This window comes from Saccoglossus kowalevskii, chromosome 7, assembly GCF_978046115.1.
Source record: "Saccoglossus kowalevskii chromosome 7, keSacKowa6.1, whole genome shotgun sequence".
NCBI classification, from domain to species: Eukaryota; Metazoa; Hemichordata; class Enteropneusta; family Harrimaniidae; genus Saccoglossus; species Saccoglossus kowalevskii.
Window position 1 is genome coordinate 10,574,595 of NC_140647.1, and position 23,677 is coordinate 10,598,271.

At 37.6% G+C, this 23,677-nt stretch overlaps 1 protein-coding gene across 2 annotated transcripts; it reads left to right on the forward strand.

The window, feature by feature from the left end:
- The first annotated feature begins 551 nt into the window (after positions 1-551).
- LOC146740237 (uncharacterized) lies at positions 552-10,345 on the forward strand. Of its 2 annotated transcripts, XM_085501066.1 has the most exons (3): positions 552-686; positions 4,164-4,285; positions 9,204-10,345. In XM_085501066.1, exons 2-3 carry the CDS (start codon positions 4,185-4,187, stop codon positions 10,270-10,272), a joined length of 1,170 nt encoding a protein of 389 aa, XP_085357192.1. In that variant the 5' UTR covers positions 552-686; positions 4,164-4,184; the 3' UTR covers positions 10,273-10,345. The 2 variants fall into 2 exon arrangements, 1 of the variants encoding a protein (XP_085357192.1); XR_014929889.1 differs by lacking the exons at positions 552-686; positions 4,164-4,285 and adding an exon at positions 7,994-8,713 and having other exon boundaries at positions 9,204-9,345.
- Positions 10,346-23,677: the final 13,332 nt, after the last annotated feature.

A 23,677-nucleotide genomic window follows, 5' to 3' on the forward strand; every position in this document is an offset into this window, starting at 1 on the left:
TAAATTCATTTTATTAAAACAACTAGGGGTATTTCTGGCTCTCTGTGGCGACTTTTTAAATTTGGGAACACGATTGTCATTGTCTTCGTCGAATCCGTGATGTGATAATGAGAAACGCGTTAGGAACTGTGTAAATGTTTATGGAGATTAGATGACGCATCCTGTTTCATCGGTTCGACATCAGTTAATTGACAGCAGTTAATTATTCAAGCTTAGTAGCGCGTTCCTTTCCCCGGTTTGTGTTTTTGACGTTTATCCGTCAAAATCTCAATACGTACACTATTTATTGTCATAAATACTACACACAGTCACTGCTGTGATATTCATAGTCACATACATCTACTTTGGCACGACATAATCGACCTGTAAGTTCGAGAAAACGCGTTTTTACCGGAGTTTGGCTGGAGCTGTTTACTATAGAGTGACAAGCAAGGAAATAATCCCTATTGTTTAGAAGCGTATTTATAGTGTACCAAAAAACAAACAGCAGACTGTATGCACGTTTAGGCGGAAGGCTATGTATCGGCGCCATGCCAGGGTAGCTTTGGCAATAAAGTGAACCTTTGACTCCTGCATGAGTAAACAAATAAGCCTCAGTCTTCTGCGATGCAACTGTCACGTAATGGCGACTAGTATACCATCTTGGTTCAGTCACTATATCACGTGATAGAGGGTCTGTGATCGAGGTAAGTGTTTTAAAGCTCCATAGCCGTAGAGAAGTGTTAGTGTTTGAAGGCTTCACGGTCGTGGGTAAGTGTTTGGTGACTCCGTTATCGTAGAGAAGTGCTCGGTGTTTTGTGGCTTCACGGTCGTAGAGAAGTATTCGGTGACACCATAGTCCTGGAGATGTGTTCGGTTTTGGTGACTCGATACAGAATAGTCCTAGAGAAGTGTTCGATGTTTGGTTACTTCATAGGCGTAGAGAAGTGCTCGGTGTTTGGTTACTCCATGGGTCGTAGTGAAGTGTTTGGTATTTAGTGACTCCATAGTCCTAGTGATGTGTTCGGTGTTTGGTGACTCCATAGTTGTTGAGAAGTGTTCGGTGTTTGGAGGCTTCACGGTCGTAGAGTAGTGCTTGAATGCACTCATTGCTATATACAAATAATGAACTTGAGACACATTCATCGCATACATCGCATGATCTCCATATCGAACTCGACACGTCTCTACATCTGCGACACTTAAACCAATTGATTATATTGTTGTGTATGTTTGTCAAGTTGGTGACCGAACAATACATTCCAATCTGACAAAGACTGATTTTTCTTAAATCACATACTAAATAAAAATTGTAAGTGTATTTGACAGATATGCATGTCCATATCTCCAAGATACACCAACAATAATACTGGAAATAATATCATGTTAAAAGTATTGTACATAAACAATCAAATCAAAACATCAAATAGTTATAATTATTTAGGAATTGTTCATGCAATGTCACATTTATGAATAAGGTTATATTTGGAAATATAGACATTGAACTAAAAATGAAAATTATTCTATATTATTGTCAGGGGGTAATTCTTCTCCCCTGGGGTTCTCCACACGTGCCAGGGGGAATCTCGTCTCGTCTCTCTATCGTGTCCCCTTGGGGAACGGGATCGGGGAAGTCACTTAAGCTTTACAGTCAAATGAGACACACACAACACAATACGTTTCAATTCTCGTCTTAGTCAGTCAGTAGAGCACTCTATAAGACACAGCGCCCTGGGGAAAAGTCCCCAAAACTATCGCAAGGCTGACCCAAGACTGCCTCTAGACTGCGTATCAAGACTGCGTCTCTCCTCGTGTACTCGCCAAGACCAACTAAAAACAACTTTATTCACTTTCAAAACCTTAACCAATTACAAAGCAGTATTAAGACTCTAGGGCGTAACCTTAAATCATAAAGCCAATCACACAAAGTGCTGAACACGTCATATATTTTGATTAATCGTTCACTAAATTAGTAATTGTCAGAAATAGTAGTCCGAATAGCGACGGTTATATCGTAATTAGTTCCAAATCACTGAACCAAGTTCCGTCCAGAACCTTGCATGGGCCTAAACGGTGACAGACATAACACAACCATTCGCTAGTAAACAGCTAATTAAGTCGATCAACAGATACGTGCAAACAATTTCATCACATTAAACCCATTTTACTTTATGGATTCGAAATATGGGCATTGGATATTAATGACAATATTGACAAAACAACCGAGAAAATAAATATAAAATTTTGTAAAAGTAAAAGTGAATAAAAAACAGTCCTGTAACATGGCAACAAGAGCAGAGATAGGTCAATATAAACTTTTTCTCTTTGCAGAAATACAGACCATTTTAAAAGTACTTTCTGCACATACCATACTTCCCGACCACAAGCCCCTTCTCGAGTATAAGCCCAACCCTCTACTTTTAGACATTTAACGAGTTATATATGGGCATTCCCGATTATAGGCCCTGGGTGTTTTTAACAAGCATCGACGACATTTATTGAAAAATGCGTGTAAAAAATGTGTTTCATTGCATACAATGGTGGTTGTAAAATAGTCTTCACCTATGGTGACTGAAAAGTATTTAAATACCTCCTCCACACTCAGTTTACCTTTCAAAATTATCGAATCGCCAGTTTTTAGGGGAAAAAATCACAATTTTTTCGTCGAAATCAGTGCTAACAGATCGCATTTTAACATCGTGGTAATTCACTTCCGCATTGCGTTAACCAACACTATATCGTCAATAATCGGAACATTTTGTCAGTACGACACGGCATTTTGATTGGTTGAATGCATAATTCATTTGCTGCAGGGGCAATTGTTTATTGGAGATGTGGCCATGCTAATGAATGCTGTTAGTTACTTGCATAGCCTATGCTTACAGAACTCGTAGTATATTTACAACCTGATAGCACTAATACCCAGACCTAAGCTACATAGGAATACCGTAATGACAAAACCAATAACGAAGCTATTTTGGGACGTGTTACAAAGGGATGTGGAATTGCTCATTTGTTTTTGTTTTGTTTTTTTTAATTATGTTTATTTCAACAATGGCGTTCGTCTGAAATGCAGATTTGCCATATCATGTACATTTATCGTTTTGTTGAATTGCGATGTCACGTCAATGATCATGATGCACGTGCTTAGGGTGATGTCATGTTTGCAATTAAAAAAAAAATATTTACTACACGGAGTTCACACTTTCACTCCCACAAGTGCTATAGTGATACGTGGCAATAGTAAAGATAATAAACTAGTGTAGATTTCCTATTGTACACGAGGCATGTTAGACAACAAAAGTCGGAACTTGTATTTTCTAAAATAAATATTTTTAGTCATTTGTTTACCTACCTTCAGTGTGACTGCGAGAAAAATTAAATTTTAGAGAAGCAAAAATAATCACAAATTTAATACTCTGTATCACCACGTACGCAATCTTGGGACATAACGGTAAAACAATACCAAACACAATGACTAGGGGTATTTCTGACTCGTACTCTTAATCCCTGATGTTATATAAGATGGCCGGGCGGAGCTAATAAGATGAACACACCTGTTGTCGTCCGTTCGTCGTCCGTAAACTTTTTTTAATTCAAACGACTTCTTCTCCAAACCCGTTAGCTGGATTGCCTTGCTATTCATACCACACCTACCTAGGAAGGTCCTCTGTCATATTTGTTCACTTCATGACATCACTTGTAAACCTCTATTTGGGGGGGGTATTGTTGTCATTCATGGTTAAAAATGATTTTTTTCTACAATCGCCTGCCACAATGTAGACACATGGACTGGTCCTGTCTCAAGTCTGTTTATTTGTTGAAGATATTACATTCTCCACATTCAGTCACACGACAAGGCTGACTCTGGCTGCTGCCTCTTTTGTAGTGTCACATTTACCTTTCATAAAGTCATCGACCTGGCATATTGTCATGGCAACTAATAAGCATAGTTGAATTCCGGCGAAGATGGTTGTAAATTTCACTCAGCACCATAATTCTTAGCCACGACTTAACCTCTGGCTGTATTATAATATAGTACATTTTCCCACATACGCTAAATTGAACACGAACACGAACGTTGTGCCAGCTGACAGGGTTCACGAATACCATTAACCTTAGTTTAACATGAATTAGAATACCATTTCAAAATACAAGGTTCATGTTATTTGTTTTCCCCTCAGCACTACACAAATTTTTTGATCATGTCAACTACCAAGAAACTATACTTATTTGTTGGTCTCATTCTTGTATCAGTAATTGTCAAAGTGATACTTGTATTCAGAACAGCAGTAGCTTCTACAAGGTAAGTATAGTTCTAGTTTTCAATCTAAACAAACACACCACCCTAAAAAGATAACGCTGAAACCCTTTGTGTCAGCTAAATTTGCCCCTCAAAATGCAGGAAATAACGTTTCAGAGGGTCTAGATTTCAGATCTCGCCCCTCATGCATAATTTCAGGCCACCGCCTCTGCTATGTGCATGTCATGTCAACATAACCGTGTATTTGGAAATACATTGTAGTTGCGCACGCTTACGATGTTTGTACATCAACGAATGGCAAACCGTCTCGTTCACCCTGAACGGCTTAAACTAAATTTTGGTACCCCCCCCCCCAAAAAAAAAACAATTTTAAAATGCCAAACTAACATATTTGATAATCTGAGGTAGAAAGACTGTGAAAATATTTTCAATGTGTGTCTGCTAGCAAATACATTGTTATATTTTACTACTAACTTAAATATATTCTTTTTATTTGTATTTTCTTGACTCGTGAGCCCCGGGGAAATGCAGGTTTTTTTTATATCCCGACCAGAGTTCGAATCTGAACCTGAGTGAAAACAAAAAAAAGCTGGTTTTAACTCCCCTGTCGACTTTGTCGAGCGAAGCTTATCATATTAGTGATTGTCGGTCGGCGTCCGTCGTCGTCGTCCATCGTCCGTGTCAACTTTTTTGACTTATTGAAAACAACAAGCCTGTATGCTTTCATACCTTTCATCATTTCGTGATGATATCTTAAATTCTTTAATTTTGCTGAATATTTTTGTCATTTCTGGTAAAAATTTATATTTTCGAATGAAAACAGCAACTTGAAGTGATGATTTCTTTAATTGAGATGTGCATTGCTAACCGCGGAGCTATCTCAGCCGAGAGGATGCTTGTTTCTTTTTGCTTGTTTCTGTTTAGCTGACATACACTGTGTGGTCTTGGCAGTCACTGTGTGATCTTGACACTCGCTGTGTGTTCTTGACAGACACTGTGTGATCTTGACAGTCACTATGTGATCTTGACAGACACTGTGTGATCTTCACAGTCACTGTGTGATCTTGGCAGACACTGTGTGATCTTGACATACACTGTGTGATCTTGACAGTCACTGTGTGGTCTGGACAGTCACTGTGTGGTCTTGACAGACACTGTGTGATCTTGACAGACACTGTGTGGTCTTGACAGTCACTGTGTGATCTTGGCAGACACTGTGTGATCTTGACATACACTGTGTGATCTTGACAGTCACTGTGTGGTCTGGACAGTCACTGTGTGGTCTTGACAGACACTGTGTGATCTTGGCAGACACTGTGTGATCTTGACAGACACTGTGTGGTCTTGACTGACACTGTGTGATCTCGACAGGCACGTTGTGATCTTGACAGGCACTGTGTGATCTTGACAATCACTGTGTGATCCTGACAGGCAATGTGTGATCTTTACAGACACTGTGTGAACTTTACAGGCACTGTGAGATCTTGACAGTCACAGTGTGATCTTGACAGACACTGTATAATCTCGACAGACACTGTGTGATCTCGAAAGTCACTGTGTGATCTTGGCAGACATTGTGTGATCTTGTAAGGCACTGTGTGATCTTGACAAACACTGTGATCTTGGCAGACACTATGTGATCTTGACAGACACTGTGTGATCTTGACAAACACTGTGTGATCTTGGCAGACACTATGTGATCTTGACAGACACTGTGTGATCTTGACAAACACTCTGTGTGATCTTGGCAGGCGCTGTGTGATCTCGACAGGCACTTTGTGATCTTGACAGGCACTGTGTCATCTTGACAATCACTGTGATCCTGACAGGCACTGTGTGATCTTTACAGACACTGTGTGAACTTTACAGACACTGTGTGATCTTGACAGTCACAGTGTGATCTTGACAGACACTGTATAATCTCGACAGACACTGTGTGATCTTGTAAGGCACTGTGTGATCTTGACAGACACTGTGTGATCTTGACAGACACTGTGTGGTCTCGACTGGCACTGTGTGATCTTGGCAGACACTGTGTGATCCTGACAGGCACTGCGTGATCTTGGCAGACACTGTGTGATCCTGACAGGCACTGTGTGATCTTGGCAGACACTGTGTGATCCTGACAGGCACTGTGTGATCTTGGAAGACACTGTGTGGTCTTGACTCACACTGTGTGATCTTGGCAGGCACTCTGTGTGATCTTGGCAGGCACTGTGTGATCTCGACAGACACTGTATGATCTCGACAGGCACTGTGTGAACTTGACAGTCACTATGTGATCTTGACAATCACTGTGTGATCCTGACAGGCACTGTGTGATCGTTACAGACACTGTGTGAACTTGACAGGCACTGTGTGATCTTGACAGTCACAGTGTGATCTTGACAGACACTATGTGATCTTGGCAGTCACTGTGTGATCCTGACAGGCACTGTGTGATGTTGGCAGATACTGTGTGATCTTGACAGACACTGTGTGATCTTGACAGACGCTGTGTGAACTTGACAGGCACTGTGTGATCTTGAAAGTCACAGTGTGATCTTGACAGACACTGTATAATCTCGACAGACACTGTGAGATCTTGACAGACACTGTGTGATCTTGACAGACACTGTGTGATCTCGACAGACACTGTGAGATCTTGACAGACACTGTGTGATCTTGACAGACACTGTGTGGTCTTGACTGGCACTGTGTGATCTTGGCAGACACTATGTGATCTTGGCAGACACTGTGTGATCCTGACAGGCACTGTGTGATCTTGGCAGACACTGTGATATTGACAGACACTGTGTGGTCTTGACTGACACTGTGTGATCTTGGCAGGCACTGTGTGATCTTGGCAGGCGCTGTGTGATCTCGACAGGCACTTTGTGAACTTGACAGGCACTGTGTGATCTCGACAGACACTGTGATCTCGAAAGTCACTGTGTGATCTTGGCAGACATTGTGTGATCTTGTAAGGCACTGTGTGATCTTGACAAGACACTGTGTGATCTTGACAGACACTGAGAATATAGCACATGACACTGACGATATATACCTCTCATAACTAAAGTCATCATATTTGATATGATATTTGATAAATGTTTCAGTGCCAGAACAGATAAGAAATAATTGCAACTAGTTATACTTATTATACTGCAATAATTGACTAATGGTGCATATACATCGAAGGAGTGTAATGTCCTTACGATTACAAACCTTTTGTATTTCTGAAAATGCAAATAGTTTGGTCTTTTAATATCAATCTCAAAAACTTTAATTACGACGTGTGATATTTGATCACATGACCATGTGAGAATAGATGCCGATTAATTTGGGAATGTACATATATACTTTGTAGGAATGGACCCTAAACTTCCATGATAACATACATCTTGCATACGATTAAGTCTATCCTTGTCTCATTAAAAGTCAGATTACATCCGACTCACCGTAAGTGACGATTATACACCGTAACGCCATAAGTTACAGCGTGTCATAATTTTGCGGTATTTTACAGGGTATAATTTCAAATATGGAATGATTACATGCGTAAGCGTTCTCTAATAATAAAAAAAGACATAGTTGCCACCAGGGTTTGACCGGACTCCACACAAAGAAGTTCACTAATTATGTTCTAAACTTTTTGAATTTCGGTATTCCCATGATGTACCAGTGGGAGAAAAAGACGTATAATATTAAGGTTATTACGAGGATAACTTAAAGTAAACATAAAGACAGTATCGCGGGAGTATCGAACGAAGCGAAGTGGACATCGTTATGTTATCTAAGGCTAATTTAACATATTTAAATGACAACGACGTTTCTAAAGAACAGTTGCATATTTTAACAAGTTAATTTATGTCAGCATCCTTTATTTCATGTTTTGTCATATTACCTCAAACCCTGAAAATGGAAGTGTGCATGGAATCATGGGAAGAAACGGTGTGCATTGTGATAACTGTCATAAAGGTGATTGACAGGTCATACTTGTTTTCAACTCTGGAAGGACAGTGGGTTCTAACAGGTGTGCTTGTAATTTACATAAAAACGGGTGTTTACAACTTTGGAAGGAGAATCGGAATCTACCATGTGTGCTGTTATTTGAGTAACAAAGGATGTTTATGATCTACTGAGTTGCCTACGTGACGCACCTGCTAGCAAGATTACATTCTGATTGGTTCATGTGGAAACCAATGTGGTGTCACTGCCTATAAATTGGGCAGACTGAGGACAGTTTGGGGTCGATCATTTCAACTTGATGTCCGTCACTTCAACTTGCTTTCCTGTGTGTTCTGCTACGATACGATATTACAGGCTACAACCATCATTCTGTAAGACTTGTATGAACTGCTCTGCGATCTCCTGCTTCAGCGGTGCCCTCCAGAATACCAGCGTTCCTCTGCAAGCAAGACTCCTGTATTTCTCCGTTGTTGTGTTGCAGAAGCCATTGACTGTCATCCAATAACACATCCTGGAACTGTGAGTTATCATCAATGCACACTTCCCTAAGCAATCCCCTATTTTAGTGACTTTATTCATTATATTTTTCTGTGCTTTATTTCTTGTAATTATTTTGAGAGGTATTAAAGCCAGGAGCTTTAACTTGATATTTTGGTGTGTGTGCATTTCATTTCCAGTACTATTGTCTTGTCTACCCCATACTAGCAGTGAAAGAACCCCCTGTCCAGTGTGAGTTCTGTGGGTGGCCCTCTCAATTGCGATAAGCAGGCCTTACACTGTGACAATTTATCATATTTAGAAACACGACAATTACGTCATATATACATTTTAAACAACAGTTGATATGTTTTATAAATTTTATTTGGGGCAATGTGAGTTAGATAGGGGAATTTGGCAAGCAAATTTCGTGCCAGAGGGACATAACATGTAAATAACCCAAAGGTGGGTGGCCTATTACCATCATTTATCACTGTAGACTCCTGTAATTGTAATTATATTTACTTTACAGATTGAACGATTCAATACAAATAGATCAGAGTCACCAAAGTCACGTGCTGACCAACGTGACAGCTCATCATGAAAGTCGTGTGCAAACCAACGTGACAACGCATCATCAACATCTTGTGCAGACCAACGTGAAAAGTAATTCTCTGCTAAATGTCCGCAACTGCCTTCCTAACTATTTCACACAACACAACAACAATTCGTTGGTGAACACATTCCACCAGAACACTACCGCGGTTGTGTTCTTCCACGTTCCCAAATCTGCCGGAACAACCATGAACAGGTGTCTAGAAACTGTCGCCAAAGATACAAACTCACCACAGACTCAACATATTTGGACAAGCAATTATATATCGTTTTACGAAAAGTTGAAATCTGGACGCCACACCAGGACGACTTCTTACTTCGGGATATTTTCATTTGGTTTATGTAACTATATAGAGGCTCCGTGCTCGTATTTCACTATTTTACGAGATCCCATTCAGAGGGTCATATCGTGGTACTTTTATTGCCAGGAGGAGACAAAAGACGCAGTCTGCAAAGTTGCAGACGCACGAAGTCACACCATCCACGAATGGGTATCCATCATTGGCAACGCTATGTATTTTCAGTTTCTACACAACTCTACTTTCTGTTCGTCTTCCTACTACACGAAAGCTATTGGACAACAATGGATAAAAGCTGTAGGAATGATCAGACATGTTGGGATACCCATGCCTTGCTGGTACAAACAAAGGGTTGTGATTGAGAATATTCTTTCGGAGGACAAAATGGACAGACACCTTCATTTCATAATAGCAAACTTAGAAAATTGGTTTTCGGTGATTGGTCTGTCCGAGAAATATGACCTTACTCTGCAAATGCTAGAGGCAGCGTACCGTAGGCCATACTACGAGGTATGCTCTACGAATAAAAATAATATAGGCAAGTACAACAGTTCTCTTGATATTCGTGAGTTAGAAACACAACTGAGAAACGATGCTCACATTAAGAAAATCTTATCCAAGGATTTAGAGATATACGATGCAGGAGTTAAAATTTTTAACGAGCAGATAAAACAAATGAAAAGCTGATTTAGATTTAGATTATTTTCTGGTGTTTGTATTGTTTTTTATACAAATTAAATGAAAGGGCAAATCGACGCTACATCTTGCAATCTAAATTTTATGTGTGAAGCTATACAGATATCAATATAGGATACATTATCAAAACCCATTTACAATAATATTAAAATTAGTCGATGTGCAATCAAAGCAGATATTGAGGAGCCTGCGGAAATGGCTTTATAATCGCCACTAAGATCTCTGCCGTCACTTCACTGTAATGTGGTCTGCCGAACAAATATTTCATAAAATAATTTGACATTTATACGAAGTCTTAGTTTTCGACAGATTACATGACAAATTTGACAATCAGAAATTACATTCATTCCAACCCCAATGACACCCTCGTACCTGAAATCACCTGAAATTGGTCGCTGACATTCGATTTATGCAATTATCAAAGTGTTAGCGCAAATTGGTTTAAACAATGTGGAACAACGGTTAATTGAAATAAATGCAAAATTGTATATTGAAAAATACGAGATGAGGTGATCTTCGATAATGAATGGAGCCTGAATGACATCATAATAGTACCCTATGGATAACTTTTGTTTTAGATATATATTTGTTTTATATATAATACTATTTTCATCAAGTAAAACACTTTTTTTTTTCCTAATCAGATGTTTTCAATATAATGAGAATTACTAACCACATGACCTATCTGTACATGTTGTTAATAAATTATTTTTATTTCACGGTGAATAATGTTTTTGTTTTTTTTATCAAGATGCAATATTTAAAAAAATCACAAAAGAACATACTCGAGCATAATCAGTTTTCCACATTGTATCTTTAATTTTAGTGATCGTGTTGATTGTCTATAGCGCGAAATATACATGCGAAACGCACGAATTATGAGTTTCTACAAAACTATTGACGAATTTAACAGTCTATTCTAACAGCTGATGCACATAAATATAGAAATGATAATAACATTAATTAATTAAATTTTCCCAAATACATCGGCCACCAATTGGCGTACATGATTCAATCGGAATAAACTTCTCCACTCAAGCGACGGCGAAACGAAAGTGATTCAAATCACGTTCAAATATCTCCTTGTCACTGCAGTCAGATAGTCAATTATTTTTACTTGATCTCTAAAGTCATACTACATAGTTCTGTGATGAAACTCGTAATGCAATACAAGGTAGAAACAGTATCTACGTGCGTTGTCACATTTAGTTGTACGTGCCCACCAGTTACCCACTGCGTAAATGTAATGAACGGGCAGATAAATGTATCAACCGTAGAATCCAGCTGTATCTTTGAATGTCAAGTGACGAAGGTACTTTCCCCTCTACGTGCGAGAAATAATCTTATCACTGTTTATCCACGACCATAAGCCTCGCCTTTAAAACAGAGGTAACATGCTAGTGTGAATAATGCCAGTCCAACAAGCACACCCAATGCGATAATTACGTATGTGGACGTTGCTACTGATGGCATTTCGTCGTCACTTACATAATAATCGTTATATATATCGTGTCCGACTTCTGAATCGTGGTCATTGGATTCGAGATGTCGCCCAGTCTGGTGCTCGGTGCCGGCTTCTTTTTCTGCTAAGTTTAACAAAGTCATGGTTTCATTTACAAACGGAGAACATAGCATTACAAAGTACAGTAGATTGAGTCTTAATGGAAAATACTTAGGCATTTTCGTAAGCACAACTCTTAGTTCAGTCACGGTGAAACAACTGAACGTTTCTTAAACCCCAGCCAGTTTAGCCACGCAGTATGAAAGTATATACAGTGTTTGGTTTTCACTCGAAATACACAATACACACAACCCTGTTCAGTTGTCCTCTTCCGCTATATTACGACATACTGCCGCATTAGTTGACGGCAGTAGCAGGATTCACTCGTAAAGATGTCACTGTATTGCCGATGCAGAACAAACTGTGGTGATTCTCGCCAATAAGTTCTTGTAATTTCTGAAAAAATATATAATCAGAACTGATGAAAGGATATTAAAAAATACGCATTACTGAGATATGTAACTGCTATATATACTCAAATGTCACATCCACTAATCCACAATTACCTGGATTATAACGTCATTGTAAATGCGTGGGATATTAATGTGTCAAACAAACGTCATATGTAAACATTTTTTTTCCAGATATATAAATATTCTTCGTGTGACGACACCAGTGCTTAGTCTTAGTGCCTAGTAGTGAGTGAATTGAATTTCGAAAAGGCCTTAAAAAATGATATTATAGATGATATTTGAGAATGTTATTTTTCGAGTACAAATTATATGGTTATAAATATAAAATTGTAAAAATTCGATATTTATCATCATTATCAATTAGTCAAGATCATCCAACCAGCAGCCACAATGACAGTTTTTTCCAATAAGTCTAACTGTATGTATGTATATGTGTGTATGTGTGTCCGTCTGTTCCACTGATATCTCAAGAACCATATGTTGGTTTTTGATGAAACTTGATGCATAGATGCTCCTGGCTAATGCGCAATTTGGTTAGGTTTTGGTTAAAATCCGTGCTTATTAATTACCTAATTTGCATGATAATTAGCTGATATATAGCTGTTCTGTGACTGTTCCACTGATATCTAAAGGACCACTTATTGGAATCTGATAAAATTTGGTACATAGATGCTCTGGGACAATGTGCAGATCTGATTAGTTTTGAGTGAAAATCCATGCATATTAATTACATAATTTGCACAATAATTTGTCAATTTTCGACTTTTCCACTGATATCTCAAGTACTAATCCTCACATTTCAATTAAACTTAATACATAGATGCCACAGGACAATGCACAGATCTGATAAGTTTAGGGTTGATATACATGCATATTAATAACCTAATTGCATATTGATTAGCATATTGATTAGCATATTGATTTGCATATTGATTAGCACATTTTAAGCATTTTCACATTTTTCAATAGATTTTGATGAAATGTGGTACATAAATTTCCTGGGATAATGCACAAACCTGATTACTTTTGGGTTGGCTCTAATAGAAGCACACGTTCCAACTTTATATATATATATATATACGTCCAGAGATGAAATAGGCGTTGCACCTCTGAAGAAATGTGTTCATGTTGCACCCCAAATAGAGCAAAGCTCTCCTGTTGCACATCAAATAAAGCAACATTTTCATGATGTACAAATAGAGCATTGCTCTACCCTTCCGCGACGTACCGTAAGTCGCAGTAACTCGCTTACAATGCAACAGCCTACATGGCTGAATTTAAATCATGCATCAATACATTTCAGCAAACATGCTACCGCATGAGTTATGAATGTATGAGATGGGTATGATAATCGGTAATACGCTCGTAGTATGCAATGCTTGAACCTACTTTATCTATGTACCTAACAATATTGAGTTCAATTATTTATAGCAATGTTGTCTGTCAAACATAGTGTACATGTATGTGTAAGGTATATGCATTTTACAATAACATGGGAGCCAATGGTTTTATATACAAAATCCCAAACTGTTTTATTTCATAAAATCCTGTAGTATACTCATGGCTTGTAAAACTGAAGTATGAATATAGGTACATCTGTTGATAGCCCTGCTGCACCACAACCCGCTATAAAATCTATAAGGTTATTAAAGTGGGAACGCTGTGTAGAAAAGCTCTCACTAACCTCTGCATTTTGTACATTTCATGGGAAATCTTATTCAGTAGAATGTAAATATTTATAATTTAGAAAAAAATAATCTGAAATAAAGTTGCCTTGGGTGATTACAATAGTATATTTCATTCGGTGACATCTTCAGTGCAAGCTAGCTTCACTGCTCAAATATATGAATGTAAAAATGACATTTGCGTCAATTTACTAATACTAGTAATGATGTCACCACACATAGCTGATTAGTGCGTGTATGTCGCCGGTGAGTTGATATTGTAAATTTTCTGCCATGATTTGGAAAATGTATAAAAACTATATGACTAGTTACATGTTTGTTTGGCGGTTCGAGGCAGTAAAGCATTTTTGTAACGAATGGTATGTGAGTAGTTTATTGTATAATTAAAATAGGTGAAATTAAATGCGATGGCATGTGTATGTCAGTGTGTGATATATCATTGATATAGAGCTATCAGTAGACTATTTTCCGTTCACTGCGAGATCACGCGTTATGCGTGAAATCGAACGTAAAAACAGGACAAACAAAGGTCATTGCGTCATAGTGGCGTCAAACATCGCGTGGGATTTGATAAAAGTGAAAGTATTTTGGGGACATTTCCATGTTTAATAATGTGCTGTACACATTTGATGATGGTCAATTTTGATGAAGTAAGGGTATTCAAACAAAATATTCCTCTGTCAGAGACTGGCCTTTCGATGTGAGCTACGAAATTCGTGTTCAAAATCAAATCGTTCGGCGCGCGTCTTTCACGCAACTCGGGAGATCTCGCAGTTCAGCGGAAAATCACCTATTGTTATCGCTGTCAAATTGTAAAAACATATGATATGCGTAGTCTGTTCAGCTGTGTACGTTAAGCCGGTTACGGTGATTAATGCTACACTGGGGTCATGTCCCATTTTAACTAACATACTCTGCTACTCACGATAATTGGCAGTGTTGGATCGAGCAATCCAAATAGTCATTAAGAGATTGCCGATCAATGATTAAACGTGTTTAAATCTTGGTGAGTGGAATTCATGTATGTCTAAGTCCAATGGTTTCGTTTAGATGCGTTGAGTATTTTCTGACAATTTTGTTAGATATTGAACTGGAAATTTTAACAGTAGACATATACAATATTGTTCGTTCAATGAAATAATGTATTTGTACTTTGAAACCGAGAGTGTACATTATTACGCATTTTTAAAAAAAAAACAATTGTTGTAAAATGTGCATTTCAGAGCTCATTCGCCGAGTAGACTCTAAATCTTGGAAGCGCTTTCATGTTTTTCATTAAAAAACGCCGTTTTAATTGAAATCACTTGTGTATTGGTATATTACTAGAGTAGCTCATGGTAGTTTTGTATGCAATTTGTTGTCCAGAGCCTAACTCTTCAGGATTGCAAAAATGTTCCTTGTGTCAACATTAAAGAAAACCGACTGTTCCACATTTGATGAGTACAGGTGGGAGTAGTACTACAACTCAAATGTAGAGCTTGATTTTTACCCACTTGTGTGCTGTTCTTCAACAATACAAGAACATATAAAACGGGCATACCTGTAGTGTAGGATTTAGCTGCAAGCTCCCACTCCACCAACCACAAACCCAGATCCACTACAATATGGCTATGAAGAAACAGACCATGGTATAAGACCAGACCTGCCTACACCATGTAGCTGTCGGAGGTCATGCATAAGTGTGAAATCCTGCACTTGCAGACAAAAGAACATTAAATGTACTACTTTTTGCAGTTGTAAGAAAGATAAGGGTAGAAATCCAAATACATAAATGTACACGTACCTGTGTACCTATTGAATTACTGAAAATCCAGACTTGTGCCTTTACTTTATAACCCAAACACAGGATAAATATTGCGTGAAGTAATGTTAAACTTTTGTGAACATTGAATTTTTTATTGCGTAATATGGAGAAATCAGTTTTTCGCAATGTTCTCAAAAACCATTCACTTTCAGTGATCAAAATATATTACTGACCCCCCAAAATGTGGCCATTCTGCACATTTTGATTGGTCAAACAACGATTCTATAGATACAGAAGGGCGGAATTAGCGCGTATGACGAAAAATGGGAGTGGCCATTTAAAATATTTCGCCGTCTATGACAAATGTATGACCAACCAAATATTGTTCCTGGACCTTCAATTAGTGGAATCCAGAAGAGTTTGGCTCTGGACAACAAATTGCATACAAACCTATTATGAGCTAATAGAGTATATAATAAAACACCTCTATTTTTTTATCAAACAGTAGTGTTTTAGAATTTTTAGAAAAGTGATGAAAGTTTAGCACATTGTAAAGACACAAAAATACACTTTTGTTTTACGGTGACATAATTGTGTCATTGGAGTGTTTATTGACAGGAAATTAATGGACGAATGCATTACATTACATTTGCAAACATTGTGGGATACCTTTACTAAAGAACGGTGTTCACGATGAACACAGTTATGTGTTGCCTGTTCAAGTAACTGGTAACTTGTGTCGTGCGCCCGCTCATTCAGTGATTGAATTATACTATCGGGAGTGAGTGAACAAGTGGCATATTTGTTAATAAAGCAACAACAACTTCGACCGAATGATGCCTTTTTAGATCTCTTGATGAAAGAGGGGAACCGGAAGTGATCCCAAAACAAACCTGAAGGTATGTTGATATTGTTACTCCGTTACGAAACGTGTGGAAAATATAATTTAAAGAGCCAACGTCGGCAGTTGTGTACATTGATATTTCCATTCCTTTAATTGTAAGCGAGATAAGTGATTAAATTAAAGTTCATGCATTTACCAGACTTAAGAATTTCATACTGCATAACGTCTTTGCCGACACCTCCAAAAAACATGATATGAGTTACCAAATAAAATCATTGTAATGTTTCAGAATTTAAAGAATTCTTATTTCCGTTTTCACATTACGTATGCGTAACTTTATAACAACAATAATACTTTACATATCATATTTCTGATCCAAATATCGCATTACCTGAAACAATAATATTTAATTTAACATTACGCAATAGATTTTGTCCTGTTGATATGGGTTGTTGTTGGTTCAGTGTCCTCGTCCTCTATGCCAGAATAACTCTGGTTAGGTAAATATAATACTTTTAAAATATCACACTTTAGAGGGGGTGAGTTTAGAAGTGGTACCATTTGACAGATAGAAAATGAATGAAATGGGGTAGATGTAGTACATATATGCATATTCAGGGATTGAGTGTGAATGGGATCATAATGAATAAAATTGACGATATTTTTTTATTATTTGTACCACTGTATTTTCCAGGGATTTGATGTGCCCGGTGAGACTGCATTCGAGACAACAATACCGCATGGCAAGAGATTTATTGTTCGTTTCAGTTCCTTAGTCATCTGTTTTGCAGTGTCAGTGTTCACGAAAGGCTTGAATTTCAGTAAACACACTTATTCAGCTGCACATAAGTCAAGGACACTCAGATAATGTTTATATTTAGGAATAAATACTTACTTGATTATGTGACTTGTTTATCTTATGTTTTGATAACTGTACAACAGTGCAACATGCTGGAGAATGAAACGAATAATTTGATATTTTTGTTTTCCAAAATGATAATGTTAGTAATCTTTACCATGTAATCAGTGTAAATACATCTTAAAATATGTCTTTCTTGCAAGCACTTGTCAATATTTAGTTTGTGTTTTGCGTGAAAGCACTTGTAACAGTCCTAAATATATAACTGTAGAGGATTGTGGAAATGTAAGGAATCAATTGAGATAGTAGAGTTGCTATGTTAGTGATACAATCAGGATATTTATTTGTAGAGACACGGATAATGATAATACATGTAGTGATAAGAACTTGGTTCCCAGGCGTTGGCTTCGCAGCCACGCCTAGAGACACACAGCCCGTAGATCCTCGGTACTCTCCTCATCATGCTCCCCTTAAGAGTGCTCCCTCCATTTATAAGCGAAACCACGTGATACCGTGACGTCACTACGACGCCTAGCACGAGTAAACGTGGTTGGTCAGAACTTAATAACTTTGTTAAAAAATGTCTTCGGTTGAGACACTTTTCTACGTGTCGTGATCATAAACACTTTACAAATGTGTGTCTAGTAAAAGCACTTTTCAAAGTGTTATGATAATAAACACTTTTTATACATGTCGCTGGTGGAAGTACTTTTTAATACGTGTTTCACTATACATAAAGTGTTATGTGCAAAAACATCCCTAAAATGTTACAATAAAACACTAACTGGAAGTATTTTCATAATATACACTTCTCGCAATTTTAAAGTTGGGGCAAGCTTATAAAACACTTTAAATGTTTCATTACAAAACAGTAAAAATGCTTTATTTAAAAAAACAGTAGCGTTGAAAAATTACTCATTTGTGATTTTAAGGAAAAACACTTAACGTGTTTAAATATAAAATACTTAAAGTGATTTTTTGAGGTGAAAACAAAATGTGTCATATTTTAAAACATCTAGATTTGTAGCTCGTACTTGAAATACTTGTGCATACAATATAACACAAGAGTACTTACAGTCTCACTGGTTCATGTTTAGATACACCAGAGTGAAGTGTAGAAATTATATCAAATCAAATTACAGGGTTATATACTGAAGTTTTAATACTAACAAATAAACTATTTTATATTTTATAATGCATGTCTAATCAGGAGAATGATATATGGGCCATGAAATAATGATTTCAGGTATTTCCAAACGAGTGATAATCCAACGTAAGCCAATCTTGGACATAATGGTATAGTTTTAAACGTATGTACTACGTCAGGCAAGCAACATGGAGTTTTGATCACAAAGTTTAGCACTAGCTGATGTTGTATGCAAGACAAATTGTTTTTTCATTCGATAGTTATGAAGAACGAAACTTATTTGCTAAATATATCAAGAAAGATCAGAGATTGTGTGAACGATTGTACATGTGTTGAATGTTTTGCCTTGTATTGTAATGTTAAAAAATAGACCATGGACAAATATTTACCTTACCTTAATGATCCATGTGCTCCTATTTAAACATGTTTTATCGCATACAGATTTGATTCCTAGTGTGTTTGCAATATTAACATGTCTACACTTACAGGCATACTGTAATACCATTGTACTTTTGATAAATCGATGCAAGTCCAACAGAAAAAATAAATTTGACCGATATCAGTTCGATACATCATTATTAATATTTTAGTAGCGTAATATGAAATTCATAATTGTGCCTACGCATTATCTACAAAGCTCCGACGAGTCAGTGATAACATCAAGATGCACCCAAATATATTATTAAAATAATTTACGATATTATTGGACTCTCGTATTTTGAAGTATAAGGCTGTCTTCCGGTGTTGTACACCTTTATGGAGAATGTATTTAATGAGTTTTATTGTATTCTTTTTTAGTAACCGCGCTGGAGCCAACATTTAAGTTATTGTATTTCATCGTTTAAATCAATGGATGTGTTCAGTATTTTATATTCTCTTTGTTCGATAACCTTTTAATGACATTCTTTATGTTCAACCAGTTGGAGGACACCGAATGTAGTAGAAACAATATGCACATACCCACGAATGACACAAGATGAGCTTTGGATTCACAGTAACGTACCCGGATGTTGTAATACCTCGCCAAGTGTTTTCGAATATTGAGTGATGCTCATAGCCATGTGTTCAGTGTTCAGTTTTGTTATTTACGATATGTTTGAAGTCAATTGAATTACACTGACGTATTCGTTGAGAAACAAACGACGCTTCCATGGGTATAACAGGTTAAAAATTTACACAGATTATGATACCGGATTGGACCGGAATAAATAGTACATTTATCGCAGTCCTAATGTAATGCACACAAGTCTAGATACAGTCAGCAAACCCTCGTTCATATTGCGAACTGGCCTAATTTAGCAGAACGGCTGAGATTCGCAATTGTCGATGTATTTCACGTTGATGACTATCATATTAGACCTTCCGTTTCTGGAGCGCAGTATTCCTAATTGCTATATCGATTTCACGTGATTGGATTTTATCCACACACTATTTTCATTTTCTGTTTACGGAAATGGTAGTGATCGATCTTTCCTCTACAATAATGAATTTAAGCCACTAAGATGGTAACATTTATTGGCAAATTGTTTGATTTAAAAGTAAACTCCTATATGCTTAGGTTTGCTATAAAAGTTAACTTTGTTTATTAAAACGTAATAACAAAACGATATTTAAAAAATTGGACTTTTTTATTTGGACCAAATATATTCAGAGCTGCGTGGAGGCATAGTCGCCTTACTGAAAGAGATAAGCATAAGGTGTGGATGTTGCAACATGTAGTTTTACAGCCAAAACAAAGTCAACTTGGACTTTCAGTTGCGAGACATGACAAAATAAACGTAGCCAGTGATATATTTCGAGAATAAAACTAAAAACAAAATCAACACTGCCGGCCACACGCGTTGGAATATAAATGGAACACGTTGTGACGCAGTCTCACCTGCCTCTTCCACTCACGCAAATGCACACACACACGTGATATTTCCGTGTATTGAATACGTTGGCAAAGAAAAAACACCAGAAGGGACAAGTTTAAATCATCTTTGTATTAACACAACATGAAAGCAACAGTCTCACAGTGAATATATCTTTATCAATCATCAAACTACACTTCCGATGTTATATATATAACACGTGGACTGCTGCGGTTATGATGCCAAGACAATGGACGCGCGACAGTACTATATTGCTCGTGTAATACGCATGTTCAAGCATCCAACTTTCTGATAAAAAAACGTGATTAGTATCAGAATAATTTCTAATACTGCCTGGAGAGTTGGGTATTATTAGTTGTCATCGGACATATCCCAGTACAGGATTTTTTGAACAATGTCTTCAAATTTCCAAAATATTAATTTAATACTCATATGATGTAAAAAAAAATCAGCTATGAGTTCACCACCACGATTATGGTGAATTGGCGAATTATCAACGACGACGACGTCTCCGATCATGAGCAAAGTTTGCCTCGTCATGGAAAAATGTAAAAAAAATCCGTGTCAGCGGGAACCCTTGACGATATTTGCGTGGCAAATCCCATGTTATAATTAGCTAAACGAGGAAGCTCGGTTTTTGCGTATCTTTGGATTTCGACAACACGAGGGTGGCTGAATCTATAAATATGATTCGGTAAGGATCAATTTCCTGCAGTCCTTAAAGATAGCCTTGAGTGTAGATTGAATTAGTTTTACAATTTTTTAGATTGATACACCATGCACGTATATCTCATGTGAGATTGAACGAGCTCTGTTCCTTGGTTGCACGTCATCATGTTCCCAAAATCGCAGATAATTATTTGTAAGGATGCTCATTGAGATGGCAAATGTTCTCGATGTTTTAGCGAGTACTCCCGCAAGGTGTATAGCGTGTTCTCATATAGCATCATTTTCATCGAGTTTACGAATAATAAACCCCCGTAAGTCGTTACTCATCGCTTTCCCACGTGCACATTCTCGTCCTTCGTAGTGGTGGCGGCACGGGAGTCCCGTGCCCTTGTTATCAGCAAAATTTTATTTTCGAAATGTATCACTGGCCGCACTGGCGGACCCAGATGCTCCACAAAGGCCACGTCCGCGCACCTCCGGTAGGCTTGTTTTCTCAATTATTTTTTGCGGGCTGAAGGCGCGCCTCCCCCTAAATCCGCGCGTGGACTGCGGTTGTTATGTTATGTCTCGCAACAGAAAATCCAAGCTGACTTTGTTTTGTATATGATATGTATATAAATCAGGTGAGATTTATACAGGTCATCGGTGTATTGTTCATCTATAAAAAAGGAGTTACGTAACATGTGCAAGAAATGTTAACACACAATCCGCCTAAAACTTTAATTCATATAAGTCACGTAAAATATATGGGAAACATACACCATACACGATGTTTGCATGAATTCTGAAATATTTAACCTGTTTTTTTTTTAAATGTTTTTAGATGTTTAATTCACCAGGATCGCATATACGCTAGGAATAAGAAACGTAATTACCACTGTTTACTATCATTACTACGACTCGAACGCCGTGTACGCATATTGATTCACGTTTTACTATTTTTGTCCCGTAGACACGTGATTCTCCTAGAGCATTACACAGGTATTATTAGATTCTAACGTATAATACCAGGAGATTACGACTTAATTATACGTCATATGTACGTCAAGTGTTTACGATGGGAATTAAAACAATGCCAAAGAACAGTGTGCGATTCCTTATGCGAATTGAGTTTTCGTAAATAATCGCGCGCTGCCCGTTCTGTTCTTTCACGCGGTGTCAAATGATGCGAAATTTACTCATACGAATTTGTCTTGATTTCGACCACTAACAAGAGCGTTAAATATTTAATTTCGAATTCTGCTAGCTTGCACACACTCAGCGACATTGCCTAATCACGACTCTATATGAACTAATTTAGCGAGTTGTATTGAAACCGGTATGTGTATATTGCAAACATGCGTGTCTTGAAAATACATTTACATGTTTGTCATAAGCCTACACCATCTTTTTCATGGTACGGCAGTTTTGTAATCCAAACAACTAATATGTGTACATTTATTTTGTTTCATTGCTGGAGAGTTGTACATGAAGTTTATGTGTTGTATTCTAAGTCCAAGTCCGCCCGCCGACCATAGTACGTTTAGAATGACTTGTTGATCAACTGACAATCGTCAAGTGACAATATGGGTGTAACACTTGACTACTAGTGAATGTGTAGCTTCGCACGGCACCATGTCACTGCTACGGCAACGTCCAATATGCTGACAATGTCCTCAAATGTTACTGCATCTAAAAACAAAATATAATTCGAATATGCAATTTGTTTTTGGTGTGTAAGGAAAACAATGTGTACTCACCAAATTTGAAATCACTAGAAGTGACTGTTTGAATGCCAGGTTTATATGTCGAGGCTAATACCAACCAATCGCGATGTACAAGTCCTACAGCGTCAAACAGAAACATTCATTCAGTCTTTCTTTCCTCGTGTGACCGTGTCGTAAGACGGGTAGTTTTTATATATGACGTATATAAAAAGTTGTTGATCGCGACGCTGATGATAAAGAATCTTCCTGGCTTAGTGTGGGTTCGCAATCTGTTTCCCAGGTAACCGTTTCTTGCAGTCGATATTGATATCAACGTGTATAGCTAAGTGTTCATGTAAAATTAAAATTATATCTGTGTGTTCATATCTGCGCATGCGTTCTCTTCTCGCGGGCATTGATAACATTGAAGGTGATTATCTACAGCGCTCGATAACACATCTAGTATTCTTACGAATAACTCTCAGACTGGGCGAAACCATTTATTTGTGGGGGTGTCTGGAATAAACCATTTATAGCGGTCCTGGTTAGCATAATCGTATTGCTAAATGATTCAGCAGAACAGCTGCGGTTCCCAATTGTATTTCAATTGATGACTACCATATTACCCCTGCCATCTCTGGTGAGCAGTTTTCCTAATTGCTATATCGATTGACGTGATTGGATTTCATGCACTAAATATTTTCTTTTCATATTTACGGAAATTGTAGTAATTGGTCTTTCATTCCCACTGAGAACGGTTTAAATTAACATTTACTGGTTAACTTTGTTTTCGTTACAATCACGTGTTATACCATTAGCTGACTCTATTGCTACGTTTACACGACAGCATTCTATCGGAGCCGAACTACTGCTCGAGGCGTGGAGCTCCGATAAAATGCTGTCGTGTAAACGAAT

Coding starts and splice junctions, on each gene's coding strand:
- LOC146740237 (XM_085501066.1), top strand. CDS start 4,185: ATGTCAACTACCAAGAAACTATACTTATTTGTTGGTCTCATTCTTGTA. Junction 4,286..9,203: donor ACAGCAGTAGCTTCTACAAG/GTAAGTATAGTT, acceptor TTTACTTTACAG/ATTGAACGATTCAATACAAA.